This window comes from Capsicum annuum, chromosome 9 (assembly GCF_002878395.1).
Source record: "Capsicum annuum cultivar UCD-10X-F1 chromosome 9, UCD10Xv1.1, whole genome shotgun sequence".
NCBI classification, from domain to species: domain Eukaryota; kingdom Viridiplantae; phylum Streptophyta; class Magnoliopsida; order Solanales; family Solanaceae; genus Capsicum; species Capsicum annuum.
In genome coordinates, this window is record NC_061119.1 from 214,348,994 (window position 1) to 214,366,948 (window position 17,955).

Genomic DNA, 17,955 nt, shown 5'->3' on the forward strand with positions numbered 1-17,955 from the left:
TGAGGATGGGGTTGGTGGGGTTGGGGGGGGGGGGTCTTGGGAGGAGGAAATACCACTTGTTTTCCCTAATTTCATTAACGAAGTCATTTTCCTTATTTCCAAAGAACTTGTTTTCCTAAAGAAAACTTTTTGACCAGCTGAGCCTGAGAAACTGGGAAAACATTTTACCGTCCATCACTAGACTGATGCTAAAACGAACTAGCAAATAACAAAAGTTCAACTCACAGGGCGTAAAGGAAGTCCAATGGGACTTAGCAGACAATCAACAGGAGGAACGGGCCTCGTATGGACCTCAACAGAACAGCCATAGCTATCTTGAATGTCCTGTTGAATCTGCCTTGCGGAATTCACAACAGTTTCTTGACCGTAGCTTATATCTATAAGAGCAAGTGTGGTTATATCAACAAAGTCATAGGGGATTGAGTCCAAATTCCAGCAACTATACAGAAATAACTGTTCAAGGCATGGAAAGTGGTCACTACTGGCTCTCCAGTACCTGAATTCCCAAATAGTTAAGTTGGAAGAACTTCAAGCGAGGAAAGCCTTCATCAGCTACTTCCCACTCAATGCCCTCGCAGGCATTATATGATAGTTTAAGGGACTCGAGTTTGGGAAGTTTACCAACAATGCTCAAATCCTTCCATGGAAGGAAGAATTGTCCTCTAAGAGCTAAACTCTTAAGGTTTTGTGTAAAAGCATCTGAAGGAGGTATGAGCAAAAGTGGAACATCATCTGCAGGATATGACCACTTTTCCTTCTGAAACCGCAGACGATATTGTGGAGTAGAACCCGAAGGTGTAGTGCTCTCCAGAAAGCAAAAATATTTTGATCATTAAGACGAAATTCCAATTGCTTGATCTGACCTAACGAGCTAAAATCATACATATCCTTGCAACTACTAAAGTCTTCTGGGACGCCACGTACTCCCAACTTCTTTAAATTGGGAAATAGTCTAAAGAAAGACCCAGTACAATACCGAGGATTCAATCCAGAGAAACATTGCAAATTTTTCAAAACCAGACTTTTCTCTGTAGGCTCATGACTCCGCAAGTAGATCCAATCCAAACGGAGGTGCCTCAACTGCGGCATCGTCAAAATTTCAAATAGTAACATGATTGGATATTGCAAACCTACACCAGATAGGTTAAGTATAAAAGTTTGCAGATAAAATAAGCATGATATAGATGGAGGAATGTCCATTATAATTGGGGGAATATCTTGATGTTCCTCTGAGGAAGAACAAAGGCTCAAAGATAGGTATCTCAAGTGAATCCGATGAAGCATTTCACTGGGAAAATTTATACAATTACGGAGAGCAAGATGTAGTACTCTGACTAGCTTGAAAGGAAACTCTGTCACACAACATCGGAATCTACCAAAGCATATAAAGGAATATGCCTCACTATTATGACACCTATCATATTCTTCCTCATTATGGATACTGATCCGAGCTTGAGTCTGGCAGGAACACTGCATGGACTGCGTACATGAATTTTGATCACTCTTTCCTCTGAGATCATTCAAAAAATTCATGTTTTGAGCTTCTCTCAAGCAGAATTCTCGGGTCACATCATGCATTCCACAACTCTCAATTTTTCCAAATCGCGGATGTTCGCAGATGGAAATTAAGCTTCTATCTATAAGTTGGTTTAGACATGTCTCTGCCACCTCTCCTATGCTTTTCATCTCTTCTACCTTCAAAAATCCCTCTGCAACCCATAACTGCACAACTTTATCTACAAAAATCAGTTGATCTTCTGCCAAAATTGCGAAATATAGAAAACATGGTTTTAGGTGAGAAGGCAAGTAATGGTAGCTCAAAGCCAGCACCTTCATGCATTGGACATCAACGTCTGTGCTTACTGAACTTACGTTACTGGCAACACTTTGCCAGTCACCCAATGATTTGCCTATTTTGGAAAGAAGCCCCCCCGATCACGACAATTGATAGAGGTAATCCTCTACATTTTAATGCAATTTGTTTCCCAAGCTGTTCAAATTCATTGGGAAAAGAGTCTTTCGCAAAGACCTTTTCATACAATAAACTCCAACTTTCATCAAAATTCATGAGGCGCATGTGATAAGGAGGCTTACCTGAGCTAGTATATTCAGCCACCTCCACATTCCGCAAGAGTATTCGGCTTCCATTATTACTGTCTGGGAAACATAGTTTGATATCATCCCAAGCTTCTGTAGTCCATATGTCATCAATGACTACCAAGTATCTCTTTCTCTTAAGAAGCTTTTGGAGTCGATCTGTTAGTTCATCATCAGGTTCAGCACTTTTAGTAGAAAGAAGGGCTAGGAGTATATTTCTCACGCAATGCTCTTGCGAAACAGTAGCTTTTGCAAGAATGTCAAAGTGCGACATAATTCTTGGATCGCTGTAGAGATTTGTTGCAAAAGTTGTCTTGCCAATGCCTCCCATAGCTACAACTGAGACAACTTCTAGTTCCCTTTCTCCTCTAGCAAGTTGATCTAGCATCATCTCGAATTCAGTTTCATAGCCAACCATCATATTCTGGGTCCGCTCAACAGCATGTTCAGGTAAACCGGCAAGAGGTACGTTTGTACTTTTAGATCTTTCATGCTGTACGATGTTGCCATCCACTGTTTCATGGTGGAATCAATGCATTCTAGTGCTTGTTCAAGGACAAAAAGGAGCTCCCACATAGATCTGCTTCTTTCCTCCACATTTTGTTGCTATGAAAACTTTACTTGATTCCAAGTCAATCATATCCTCTGCACTGTATGCTAGTTCTGTGATTTCAGCTTCCAAGCTTGTTAATGCCTCGACATCGTCTGTTGCTTTCCATGGTTTCTCCAGAATAGCTCTCAAACATTCGAGCTTTTCATAGAACGGTTGCAAATCGCATCCAGTAAGTTCCATTGATTGGTGTATGGTTCTCATAAGACAAGTAATAGCACGATAAGCCATATCTCTTACTTAGGTAAGTGACAGAAAATGGGGAGTCTCTGCACAGAGAAGAAGGCAGAATATCTGTTGGTTTTTTACTTTGAAATTAGGGAAATAACACGGAAAGAGTTGGACAGAAGAAAATATTGTAATTGTATTGTCAAATGGAATTATCTATATATATATATATTATATTAATAACAAAGATGCAGCCCTCTCATTCACCCAAATGTCAGCATATCATTGGTTCAAGTGTCATCACTTAAAATATCCATTACATCACTTAAAGTCTCATAATATATAATAATCATCAAACTCGATCACAATCAACTACGTGGTCTGCTAGTACTTGGAGTAAAATTTGTAAAGTTACATAAAAAGGGAAGGGAATTAGCACAACATATCCAGTAACTCTCATATGTCACATATAACACGTTACAGGCATCATTAGTCACAGAAAAATATACATGAAAACCTGTATATTTTATCATCACTGACATATGTATCAATGCATGCATACAAAATGAAGTCGCATAGGGTAGTTTTATTTAGCGAGGAGCCTTCCTATGCTTTTCCTGTCGCTTGTTTTTGTGATTGACTGAGCTTGTCCGAGTGTCGGATGAGATAGTTTGAAGAGATTTTCACAAATAAGTTTTTATACGTGTCTATATGTAACCGGTAATTATATGTTCTATGCGCTGTTAAATATTATTATTTCCCTTATATTTAGCCAACTTCAAAGAGTTAGAGATTAATGGATTGTACTATCAGAGTGCAAAATCAGCTGTAGTAACATATCTGACCGGAACATGAAACAGACTAATAAATCGCCAGATCTTGTTTAGTTTATGCCTGCCTTTTTTGCCAATCTGTGTATCACGTTACCTATAATACCATTGACCTCTTGCATCTTGCAGCTTTCAGGTCATAATCGGAAAGGCGAACGTGAATATAGTAGATATGGCTCATGCAAGTGTGGCTTCTCTTATGAGAACAGTAAAATCGCTCTTGAAATCCAATTCACCAATGCAATCTCTAACATGTGATCACGGAGAAGAATTTTCTGCTCTTCATGAAAAGATTAGTTCCCTGGAAGTAACTGTCAAGAACTTTGAGAAAAACAATGTTTCTGGGGAAATGAAAGATTTGGAAGTAGAGGTAAAAGAAGTTGCAAATATTGTTGAACAAACAATTCAACTAAGTGTAACTGAAGTTGTATTGGCAAATGATGAAAATCTGAGAAAAAAGGCACAAGAGAGGCTTTCTGATAGCCTGAAACAAGTTGCTGAGGACATTGATCGTATCGCGAGAGTCGACAAATATCGTATCAAAGGAATCAACGGTTCAAGAGTTTCCAAGCTCATCAAGAAATATCCTGAATGTTGAGAACAGTATAGTTGGACGTGACGATCAAAGGGAACGGTTGTTAAATGATATGACTATAGACTTCTCTGGTGAACCCAAAGTCATCCCGATTGTCGGGATTGGAGGCATAGGTAAAACAACCTTAGTGAAAGAAGTTTACAATCATAAATCAATTCTATGTCGTTTTGAAATTCATGCCTGGGCTACTGTATCTCAACAGCACAACAGAAAGGAAATTTTGCTGGGCCTTTTGCGATCGACGATCAAAATGGATGACACCGTTGAGATGAAAGGTGAAGCAGAGCTAGCAGACATGCTGCAGAAAAGCTTAAAGAAAAAGAGGTACTTAATTGTCTTGGATGATATCTGGAGTTGTGAAGTGTGGGATGGCGTGAGACGATGCTTTCCAGCTGAAGACAATGTAGGGAGTCGAATACTGTTGACTACCCGTAACAATGAAGTAGGTTGTTATGCTGATACAGAGAATCTTTCTTTGCGGATGAGCTTCATGGATCAAGACAAGAGTTGGAGTCTTTTCAAAAGCGCAGCATTTTCAAGTGAAGCATTACCATATGAGTTCGAGACTGCTGGAAAGCAAATCGCAGATGAATGTCACGGGTTACCACTAACTATTGTCGTGGTTGCTGGACTTCTCAAATTGAGAAGGGCAATAGAAGATTGGGAAAGTGTAGCTAAAGATGTCAAGTCATTTCTCACAAATGATCTTGATGAACAATGTTCACGTGTGCTTGGGTTGAGTTACAATCACTTGACTAGCGATCTAAAAACATGTCTTCAGCATTTCGGAATTTTTCCAGAAGACAGTGAGATACCAGTGAAGAAATTGATGAGATCATGGATGGCTGAGGGGTTCCTGAAGTTGGAAAATGATTTGGAAGGAGAGGCTGAGAAGTGTTTGCAAGAGCTTGTCGATAGATGTCTAGTCCTCGTTTGCAAGAAAAGTCTAGATGGAACAAAAATTAGATCATGTAAGGTTCATGATCTAATATATGACTTGTGCGTGAGAGAAATTCAAAGGGGAAATGTTTTTATCATGAACGACATTGTGCTTGACAGTATGCATGAAAAGCAGCCATTTATGCGCGTGATTGGTGATGAAATTTATGATTGTTACTTTGGTTTTTTTAAGGTTCTTCTTACCCCTGTACATCGTCAGTTGAGAGATCATGACAACAACAATCTTTTGAAACGAACCCGTTCTATTTTCTCTTTTCAATTTGAGGATTCAAGTTTTCCTCGTGTTCTCAAATTAGAGCTTATTCATTTCAAATTACTCAGTCTTGGAGTTGAGACACATGGAGATTGATTATTTCCCTTTACAGATACTAAGCCTCATCTGGTTGAGGTACCTATCATTGCAATGCCGTAAGAATTTAGACATACCTCCAGAAATTTGTAGGTTATGGAATCTGCAGACATTCATTTTTCAAGGGTATCCTTACTCATCTAAAGAAAATAATTGTCCAGTGCAAATTTGGGGACTAATGCAATTAAGGCATCTTAAACTGCAAAGATGTAATTTGCCAGATTGCCCAAGTGGATCTGTTGACAAAGGAAGGCACATGGGTTTTTCAAACTTACAAACTATTTCTTACTTGTCTTCACATTGTTGCACGAAGGAGGTTATTATGGGGATTCAGAATGTCAAAGAATTAGGAATCAGTGAAGGAAATAGGATGGGCTCTAATGGGCTTCTCAACAATCTTGTCCATCTGCAGCAACTTGAAACATTGAATCTTACATTTTGTCCTAGTCGACTTTTGCCAGCAAGTGCAAAAGCTTTTCCAGCAACGCTCAAGAAGCTGAAGTTTGAAAGAACTTTGCATCATAGCTGAATTGCCTAACCTTGAGGTGCTGAAGCTGATGATTAGTGCTTGTGTTAGCAATGAATGTTATCCAAGTGTTAGGGGATTTACTCGATTGAAGGTTTTGATAATTGAAGATAATCGTCTCAATTACTGGAAAGCCACAAAAGACAATTTTCCTATCCTTGAGCGCCTTGTGCTTAACAAATGCCATAATTTAAAAGAGATACCCATTGAGTTTGCAGAAATCCACACACTACAACTGATTGAGTTAACAAGTTATCTTCCCGAACTTGGGGAATCTGCTGCACGAATTCAACAAGAACAAGAAGACATCGGAAACAACCCCGTGGATGTTCGTATCTCCAATCCACGTAAGTATATAGTATTTATCTGGGTCACACTCTGTTTCTCATTTCCACAAGTCAAGTCATACGCAAAAGTTATTTAGCTTTACCCCATATTCTTACACAAAAATAACCTTGACAAAATTTGGTTAATACTCTACTTAAAATGTAACAGAAATTAACAAGAATATCTCTTATATTTGAAGGAAGTTCAAAATGTCCCCTTTAATATATTTTTGAGCAATTTTGGTACTTTAGTTTAAGCTTTCTAAATGTGAGCACATTTGGTCTAATTGTTACTACCTTCGTCTATCAATATTTGTCCACTAAGAAATAGTAAATGATAGGGCTAGTTTTACCATATTACTCTTTGAATCTAATAAATCTAATGCTTTGAAAAACACATTGGATAATGAATCGTATTTAATGCTAAGGGTAAAATGGGTAAATTATCCATCGGTTTCAAAATGGACAAGTATTATTAACATTTATTTTTGATATAGTGGAGTAAATTTTACTGAATTGTGAAAAAGAAAATTTAATAGGAACTAACATTTCGAGGTGTTCTCTTTGCAATTTTATTTTCTAGTTTGTTGATTTCTTTGTAACAATTCCTCTAACATATATATCACTAATGTAAAAATGTATACTTAAACAATTCCTCTTGATATTTCTATGCTTTAATTGACATGATTTGATTGTAAATGGGAGATTTTATATTTCTAATTTATATTTCTTTGTTATTGCAAGACGCTAGAGTGAGAAGGCTTGATCTCGACTAAGTATCGTGGATTCTTCGCGCAGCTTTTGGAAAAAAGAAGACAAGGAGAGGACGAGCAACAAGAGTATTCAATCGGTTTCTATCCAATATGGGAGTTTGATTCGATGAATTTATGTTGTAATGTCTTCTAAGTTGTGGTGTACTTTTTCTCCTTCATGAAACAATTTTATTGTGGGAACTGGATGATGATTTAGTTTAATTGGTTTAATATTTGTTAAAGGATCCCTCTACATATATTCCTGTATGATTCTCTCGAGATGCTTTCTACCTGTGGCGGTAACTATGTGGTAAAATACAAGGGGGAGAGGTTAAAAAACAGGTGTTATAATATTATATTTTCCTTGATAGACACAAATCCAAGGTCAACTTATTGGAGTTGTCATCCCATTTCTTTAAAGTCAACTCTTTTTTTCCATTCTATATTATCATAAATAGAACTTATTTGTTATTTCTTTTATGCTTCATGGAAGGGGAGCCTTGGAATAACAGGTAAAGTTGTTGTCATGTCACGGCTTCTAGCCTTGGAAACAGCCTCTGGCAGAAATGCAAGGTAAGGCGGCGTACGATACACCCTTGTGGTGGGGTCCTTCCCCGGACACCGCGCATAGCGGTAGCTTTAGTTCTCTGGGCTGCCCTTTCTTCATTAATTTGTTGTTTGAAACTTATATTCATGTGTATTTAGTATATTTTTCTCCTTGAAAGTATTTATTGTAGTACCGGTTGGTACTTATAGATTCACTTCTTTTATAACCTATGTTGCTCGGATCCATTAAAAATATGCAGTACCTGTTAGTGTCAACAGCTCCAATTGTAACATCCTGGTCTCTCACATCAATCTAAGTCCATCGAAATAACATTGGCACCCACACGAGGGTATGGCCCAGTGGTCAATAAAATGAGTCGAGAACCATGAGTTATAGTTCTAAATCCAAGTGAGAGGAAAAAAACACTAGGAGATTTCTTCCTATATGTCAAAGCCTTCGGGGACAGAGTTATCTGGTACCCGTGTTGGTGGGAGGTTGAAGGAACTTAGTGGAATTAGTCGAGGTGTGTGCAAGCTAGCCTGGACACTAAGGCTGTCTAGCGTATGCGATCTATCCACTCATAGAATGCCAGGAGTTCTCCTCGACTTTGTCCACTTCTGTGCCTATGATACGGGTAAGATCAATGATCGGGGTCCAATGCGTCAAGACTTGAGCTCGGAGGGCTGCCCATCCAAGGAACAAGCTTTGAAGTGTAGAGAACAAGTCCTACAAGCTCCAAAACTGTTTCACTGTTCATCCGCATTCACTGTTCATCCTCCCTTTACAAGAGTTTTTTAGTCATTTGTAATAAGTTAACCTAGTTATAAATAGAAACTGATACAAAACAAACAAGGGAACATGAAATCACACCCCAAAACAGTCCACAAATCACAACAAATCGTGGACCAAATGGGGACCTCTCTCGGATTCACTATCTAGAACAATAAGGAAGAAGATACAAGGTGTTAATACACCAAAACAGCCAGCCAACAACAAGTTTAGCAATACAATATGAAGCTCCACAATATTAGAATAGCAACAAGAACAAATGGATTACATTAACAACACAAGAAGCTGAAACTAAAACAAGATATAAGATAGATAGTTAGACAAGTGTTGATGTAGTCTTAACAACCCAAGAGCATATTCTACTCTTGGAACTTTAACACTTCACACAACATATACCTAACTCTTACAATTGACACAAGAGAGGCGTCCACCACCCAATCACCAACGAATCAAGCAAAAGAAACCACCCAAAACAGTCCACAAAACAAAACAAAGGGAACCCGGGGATACAATGAGAACAAGTCTTGTCTAACCTCTTCATTTTGAACCTCGACTTCCTCTCCATCTTGAGCCTTGTCTTTAACCTTATCCAAAACAAGTCTCCTACCATCATATAAGCATTTTCGTAGACCCCATATCCTTCATGTTCCTTTCTACCATTCTTCTCTATATGGACATGTCGGGTTTAGTGTAGTGGAGCTTCGGTTAAGAGGCTTGCTTTGGTTAAGTGGGATTTCGGTTGTGGAGTTTGGATGGGAGGAAATTTGCTTCCAAGTCCTCCTTGTTGGACTTGATCAACTTGCGGTGGAAGTGGTCTATCTTATTCTCGGTTTTGAGGGCTATTTCGAGCTTGGATTGTGGCATTATGTGGTGGTCTTAGAGAATTGGTCATTGGAAGTAAAGTTTCGGGAGTAAAAGCACGAGAGTTCCTTCGACTAACCATTTGATCAAATCTCTCACTCATAGTTACCATATCTGAGTCAATTTTTTCAAGACCCACATTTGCCATAGAAAGATCTCGGGACAAAGCATCAAGGAGGGCAAAAATGGTTTCCATTATGGCCAAAAGTTACCTACAAAACAACAAACAAGTTAGTTGTACAAGAATGATCCTCACACTCCCTCTCTATTGTTTTGTCTGTCGGATTTTTTACACTTGATCTCACAAGTTTCATAACTTTGCTTGTACTCCATGAGGCATTGAGAGGTGGACCAAGTATTACAACTAGTCAAGAGAATAAGACACACAAAGGAACGTATACACGAAGAACGATTTCAAAACTAACTTACATTCTAGTACTAGCTTGTAAGTTAGTAATGGAATCAACAAACGAAACTAAAGAAACAATAAAATAAAACTAAGAAATCTAAAATTTGAGCTTAAAAATTGTTGGTGAACACTAAAAATGTGATGACGTGGCAACCCTCAATTGGTCACGATTTTGTCAAGTTTTATTGTCCAAGGTTCAAGTCTTGACCAATTTTTGATCTGGATTGGTGGTATTGTGTAAGGAGGGAAAGAATAAGTCTTGGAACTCTTTTTCAACTCAAGTTTGAAGACTTGGTCTTTTGTCGTATCTTCCCTTAAAACAAGGCCCTCAAAACATGGAAGTTGGTTGGAAAATGGTTGTGAAGTCTTTGAGTGGTTGGAAGTAGTGGTAAAAGTCTTTGATGACTAACAAATACTACACCTCCTTCCTTCACCCTCTTAGATCTAACATCCACTTTTTTTTTTCAATAAAAGATGAAGATTGGTGAAGAACACCAAGAACACAAACTTTTGAATCTTGTAGTCTAAGGTTCAAGTTGGTCTTACATTTCAATCAACACTTTGTCAAGTTCCATCTTTCAACAACAACTTCAACAAGAGGTTCTTAAGCCACCAATTCACAATAATAACACAATTTGAAGCTCAAGAACTCAACAACAACAACACCAACCTTCAATAATAAGGATCAACACATGGCCACTTCAAGTTCACAACAACAATGTCAATATTATAAGCTCAACCTTTAGATCTAGACACTTTTAGTGTTGGTGAGAAAGAACCAACACTAGAAACACACTAGAATAACAAAAGAACTACAACATCTAGTAAGAAAAATAAGAAAATCTCTGCCAAGACAACAACACAATACAATTTTTTACCAAGAACACGAAATGGACGATTCCTATTTTCTGGAATTTTTCAGTTTTTATTAATTTTTTTAAATAATCAAACCCAAGATTGGCTTTGTGGAAACAAAAACCAGCCTTGCTTTGATACCAAATGATAATGAACAAACAAGAGAACATGAAATCACACCCCAAAACAGTCCACAAATCACAACAAATCGTGGACCAAATGGGGACCTCTCTCGGATTCACTATCTAGAACAATAAGGAAGAAGATACAAGGTGTTAATACACCAAAACAGCCCGCCAACAACAAGTTTAGCAACACAAGATGAAGCTCCACAATATTAAATAGCAACAAGAACACATGGGTTACATTAACAACACAAGAAGCTGAAACTAAAACAAGATATAAGATAGTTAGTTAGACAAGTGTTGATGTAGTCTTAACAACCCAAGAGCATATTCTACTCTTGGAACCTTAACACTTCACACAACAAACACCTAACTCTTACAATTGACTTAAAATAGGCGTCCACTACCCAAGCACCAACATATCAAGCAAAATGCAACACACAAGAGAATTCACCCTTATGCTATGCCCTAGTTTCGGTTGTGGACTCTCTCTCTCTAAGAGGGGTATTCTTTCTTCAAAATTCATAAAAACTACCAACTAAAACCCTATAATGTTCAATTTATATTATATTACAAAATAAAGGACAAAAGACTAAAAGGCCCTTTATTGAAAAGGGATCCAAAAATAGCCCATGGAGTGTGCTTGGGATGGTTTTGGGCCTCGTTCACACTTATACTTGTTCACTCTTTAGGTGGTCTTCAAAATACTCAAAAAGTTTCCATTATCGTGATCCTACTCGTATCAGAACCTCATTAGGTCATTTTTGGGAGATTTTTGGAGAATATATTTTGTAGCCTCTTTGAGAGTCTTTAGCAAGGTGGAATCCTTGGACAAGGTGGAATCCTTGTGTTGATCATTTTTTTTTAGAAACGGAGATTTCTTGGGAATTCTGGTTCTCTTGAGGTCACGTAAGAGATAGGTTTAGGTTGTGTGTGATATTAAAGGTCCAAAAGTGGAATAAGCTTTGGGGTTGTTAATATTATACCATCCCTTTGTCTATCTTTCTATCTTTACTTTCTTGTAATCGTTTGTCTATATCTATGTAATCCGTTTGTGTTCTTGTCTTGTAACCGTGTGTTTTTGTTATTGCATCTTGTTCATCAAGTGTTGTTGCTGTTTTAGTGTGTTTTACTCTTGATATCACTTCCCTTCTTGTTCTTCTTGCGAATCCGAGAGAGGTCATCAAAAGGGTCCATAGTTCTTGAACTAGTGGACTGATTTTGGTGTTTGTGTTGTTGTGTTCTTGGGGAGTTTGGTATCAGCCTCTTTTTTTTGGCCATCTATCATTCAACCAAGTCCTTGTCGTATTGGCCCTCGCAACTGGCTAATAGAGACCTATGAACATCATACAGCTCCTCTTTCACTATCTGTGCAACGTTTTCTTGGACCGATGAAGTTGGTTCTTCATATTTCTGAAGTGTCGAATCAAGTGTAGTGAATTAGGTGATACAGACATGAATATGAAGTAGACATAAAGTCTGTAACAGATACGATAGTGAAGAGTGCAGACTGAAGTTGCCTGATTTCTTAATTTCTTACCTCACTGATTTTGCAACTTTGTGAATCATGTTATTTTGACACTATCGGACTCGTATAACTTGCAGCTTTCAAGTCGTTATCGCATTTTGGAAGCAGGAGAATCGATGGCCTACGCGAGTATAGCATCTCTTATAAGAACAATGGAACTGCTGTTGACGTCTGATTCGCCAATAATATCAGTTGCTTTATATCACAGAGAAGACATTGTAGCTCTTCATAAGAAAGTGACTTATATAGAAGCATTTCTCAAGAACTCCAAGAAACAAATCAGTAGTTATGGGGCAATGACAGATTTGGATGAGCAGATAAAAGATATTGCAACAAGTAGCGAAGGACATTGACCGTGCCCAAGAAGAGTCAAAAAAGATTCAAGATCATAAAGGTAGACAAGCATCGACATGGTCCTTGGCACGAGATAGGAGCTTGGAAAAATTATCTAATCTGGAAGTTTCGAACAATATGGTTGGGCGTGACAAGGAAAAGAAAAGAATGCTTGAACAACTCACTTATAACATGTTACCGGCATCGTTAGTCACATAAGTATATATATGGAAACCTGTATATTATATCATCACCTACTTACAAGATCGGAACTAATTTAAAAAGGCATAGTACATAAATATGACCCGACCAAATTATAACTTTGATATTAAACTTTGATACTGCACAAATATGACCTTTAACTATTCTAAACTTCACAAATATGATCTCTGATCCTATGTGAAACGCGTGTTGTGCACGCAAAACTAGGCACGTCAGGCTAAAAATTTGAGCGTTCCAACAGTAAAAAAAAGGGTAAAATGACTATTATGCCCTTACTAATTACTTTTTATATATTTAAATGACTTTTCACTATTATTTTCTCATTATTTTCATCTCAAAGATGAAACTATACTAATAATAAATAAAAAAATTATAGTTTTAATAAAACGTTATTAAATTAAAGTTATTAAATTAACGTTATTAAAATATTATTAAATTAACGTTACTAAAACGTTATTACTAAAACATTATTAAGGATAGTGGTAGTAATATATTAAATTAACGTTATGAAAACGTTATTAAGGGCAGTAATAGAAGTATATTAAATTAACGTTAATAAAACGTTGTTAAGATGAAAATTTTATTAAAATAATAATAATAATAATAATAATAATAATAATAATAATAATAATAATAATTAGTCGTAGTAGTAGTGGTATATTGATAGAAGCAATGTAAGGTTCAAATAATATTATTAAAATATTGTTAATAACGTTATTATTAAAATATTTTAATAAAATATTGTCAATAATAATAATAATAAAAAATTAGATCATGTAAGGTTCAGGATCTAATATATGATCTGTGCTTGAGAGAAGTTCAAAGAGGAAATGTTTGTTCAGAACCTATTAGTATTTCTTGTCGTTATTTTCCAATTTTTATTCGCCAATCATGGCTTACTCCTTCCAAATTACTCAAAGTCATGGATTTGAGAGACAGCGTGATTTTTCGAGTTTTCCCTGTACAGATACTAAGCCTCATCTGGTTGAGGTACCTATCATTGAGCTGCCGTGAGAATTTAGACATACCTCCAGAAATTTGTAGGTTATGGAATCTGCAGACATTCATCGTTCAAGGACCTAGTAGATCAGTTAAAACAACTTTTCCTGAGGAAATTTGGGGACTAAAGCAATTACGGCATCTCAAAGCGGGCATAATTTATCTGCCAAATCGCCCAACCGTATGTGTTGACAAAGGCTCCAAACATACAAACTATTCCTTACTTGTCTTCCAGTTGTTGCACAAAGGAGGTTATTTCGGGGATTCAGACTGTTAAAAAATTAGGATTCAGTGGAGACAATCTTTGGGACTTAGCGCTTCTCAACAATCTTATCTATCTGCAGCAACTTGAAATATTGAGTTTTATAGGATGTACTTGTCTCCTTTTGCCAGTGACCAGTGCAAAAGCTTTTCCAGCCACGCTCAAGAAGTTGAAGTTGGAAAGAACTTATTTAGATTGGTCATACTTGGACATCATAGCTGAGTTACCTAACCTTGAGGTGCTGAAGCTGATGTATAATGCTCGTGAAGGCAAAGAGTGGCATCCAAATGTTCAGGGATTTACACGATTGAAGCTTTTGTTAATTGAAGATAATGATGTCAAGTACTGGAAAGTGACAGATGACAATTTTCCTAACCTTGAGCGCCTCATGCTTAGCTGATGCGGAAAACAAAGCTAGAAACTGAAACTATAACTAAAGAAAGGAGATGAAGATGATAACAATGACACAAGATGAAACAAGACACAGATTCAACACAAACACAAGAGAAAATGCATAGAAAATAAAGATAGATAGTGAGACCAAGATTATTATAAGATTAAGAACCAAGTGTATTTCAACACTAACCCCTAATGAATGTAATAATCAAAACCACACTCTTACAGTGACCGCCAAGGGAATCAACTCACCTCAAGATCCACCATTTCCAAGCAAAGGTCAATATTGGCTTTTCCAAGCCCTATACTAAGGATGACTTTTCCAAGCCCTAACTAAGACTATACTAAGGTGGTCTACGCTCAAGAGAGAGGATTTTCAAGTGTTTCATGCATTCATCATTCAAAACTATATATAGTATCTTACAAAAGAAAGATAAAATAACTCCAATGCCCTTAATGAGGTGGGGTGGCCATGGGGTGTCATTTAGACAAGTCTAAATGACCAAAACCGTGAACCACCAAGTATGGCCCTAACTTGAGGGTCCTCAAGTCATCAAGGCTCCAAGCAATCTTCCACACTCGGGTTTGTTTAATGGCATGCTCAAGAAGACCCCTCCAAGTATGATCCCATGCCCTCCATGCGACCAAAGCTTGATTCTTCATGTAGTAACTTTGAATGATGTCGTTGAAAGTTAAGGCAGCCATTTGACTTGTATCATCAGCGAATTCCATAATTTGAAGGAGATACCCATTGAGTTTGCATATATCCACTCACTACAATTGATTGACTTAACAAGTTTTGTTCCAGAACTTGGCGAATCTGCTGCATGAATTCAAAAAGAACAAGAAGACCTCGGAAACAACCCAGTGGATGTTCGTATCTACAATCCACGTAAGTATATAATTATCAAGGTTACACTCCGTTTCTCATTTCCTTATTTGGATTGGTAGCTCATGTTTTTGCATTTGAAGCATTACGGTCTTGTGCAAAATGGTTTATTATAATGTCTAAACAGACTAAAATTATAGGTGCAAGGATATGTGCACCAACAATTGTGTTTTTTTGGAGGCTTCCTCTTGAGTTTAAAAAAAAAAGATAGTTTATGAAAAAAAAATATATGTTACTTCCAAGATTCAGTGTTAGAAATCGTCTTTTAATGTCATTTTAAAAATATATATAATGATGTACTCATGAGCTAAATGATACAATGCTAAGTGTGTATCAAGAGATTCCAACCAACACAAGAACAACAAGATGAACAACAAAGTGCTAGTGAATCGAAAATGGCCACACACGGCTGCACTAGGCTTGCAACACTTGTGTGAACTAGAAAAGTGAGTTTGACAACAAGAACAACAAAGACAATATTACTAGTGAATCAAAAGAGCCCCACACGGCTTCACTAGACTTTTATATTCAATAACACAATGTTAACAAGATTTACAAAGAAAGAGATAGAAACTTGACACACAATATTCACTAATCTAAGAACTCTAACAAGAGAAAGGACCCTAAGACTAATAAATATCAATACAAAGTTCTTACTTGGACCAAGAGGAACTCAAAGAACCCGAAGAACCTAGTTTCTATCCAAGATACAACACTAGTATCACTCTACTAGTGAGAATTCGGTTTTGGCCTCTCCAAATGAGAAAGAGAAGTAAAAAATTTACAAGTCTTTTGTTTCTTGAATAATAGGAATGAACTAAAGCAAGACTAGCCCTATTACATGGCTTATCTATTCACTTAGAAAGGAGGGACAAAGACCAAAATACCCTTGGCATTTAAGTGGGTTGGTTTGGGGTGTCTTGGTGGGCCTCTTCACATTTTATTAAATATAGGCCCTTAGATGGGCTCACAAGGGCCTCACACATGGCCAAGAATGTGAACAAGGCTTGGAGTCGTTGCAACTCATGTGCTTGGTTTCATGTGAAAGGTCTCGAGCTAGGAATTCCCGTATCACTAAATATTCTTGATGTTTCTAGACTTTAATTGACATGATTTGATTGTAATTGGGAGATTTTACATTTCTAATTTATGTTGCTTTGTTATACTAAGACACAAAGTAAAAAGTGGGAAATTTTACAACATAAGAAGAAGGGTTTATCTCAACTAAGTATCGTGGAATCTTGGAGCAGCTTTTGGAAGAAAGAAGACAAGGAGAGGAGGAGCAACAAGAGCATTCAATCGGTTTCTATTCAATAGTGGTAGTTTTATTCGATAAATTTCTATGTTGTAATGACTTCTAGCTTCTTAATTCTTACTGTGATGTACTTTTCCTCCTTCATGGAGAAATTTATGTTTTGGGAAATGGATGATGATTTAGTTTATACTTTAGTTTCTTGGTTTAATATTTATTGTGTATGTTTGATGGTATATTCTTGGGGATCCCAATGATATTCGGAAGAAGTAATCGAGTAACTCATATTCTTGAATTGATTTCTGCAATCTATTTATTCGAAAGAAGAATTTAACAGAAAGGCATAAGTTCCCTCAACATATGATTGAAGTTCCAAGGACACACATTTTGTTTTTGGTGGCATGAGTATAGTTTTCTGTCTTGAGAAAATTTGGGGACTAATGCAATTAAGGCATCTCAAACTGGACGAATTTGATTTGATTTGAGTTTTCTTTCCTGAGCAAACATCATGTTGTCACATCATGTACCTGAATGTTTGGGTCTGATTAGTCTACTTTTAGTTGAGTAATCTCTCTTTAGCTTCTAATCATGCAATAAACCTAAGCTTTGGATGAGATACCGAGTTCCATATCAAGTTAGCAGAACCCAATCGATCTCCTTTGAGTTCCCAACAGAGCCATGTAGCTACTCGTTATAGAATATCTCCCCCACACTAGTAAGATTGTACTGTCCTTGTGTATACAAAGATGACATTTCACCCTTCAACGAATTCAGTTTCTTCCAGTACCAACTGCAATCTTGAGGTCGTCTATGTTCCCAGAAAGTAGGGTCATTTTTTATAGGCATAATACATAAACATGCCCTTTAACTTGGCCTCAAATCACAACTATGACCTCAAATTTTGTGTAAATAAGTAGACACTTAAACTTCTATAAAGTTGAATGTGACACACGTCCTATGTGGCATAATACATGTAGGACGCCATATAGGACAAGAATTGGCTGAGTAGGATGCCACATAGGAAGTATGTGTCTACTTGTTTAACTTTATAAAAGTTTAAGTGTCTACTTGTGCACATCCAAAGTTGGAGGTCCTAGATGTGAGTTAACGCCATATTGTGCGTTTTTTATATAAATGTGACGCACCCATTTCACCCTCAAAGAAGTTTTATCCACCACAATTTGCCACAACGGTTCACCAACAACAGACAAATTCCAAAGCCTGCTAGCCTTGATACTTAAACCACCATTACATTTAGGCAAACAAAATGAATCC

General features: G+C 37.1%; 1 protein-coding gene and 1 pseudogene across 1 annotated transcript; one reads left to right on the forward strand and one right to left on the reverse strand.

Moving 5' to 3' along the window:
- Window positions 1-112: 112 nt before the first annotated feature.
- LOC124887247 lies at window positions 113-3,137 on the reverse strand (annotated as a pseudogene).
- Window positions 3,138-3,152: 15 nt separating this feature from the next.
- Window positions 3,153-7,553, forward strand: LOC107840732 (putative late blight resistance protein homolog R1A-10). Its single transcript, XM_047396558.1, is given in 3 exon segments — window positions 3,153-4,221; window positions 4,223-6,482; window positions 7,206-7,553. Coding segments are annotated over 2 exon segments (1,731 nt in total). The 5' UTR covers window positions 3,153-3,877; the 3' UTR covers window positions 5,610-6,482; window positions 7,206-7,553.
- The last annotated feature ends 10,402 nt before the right edge of the window (window positions 7,554-17,955 follow it).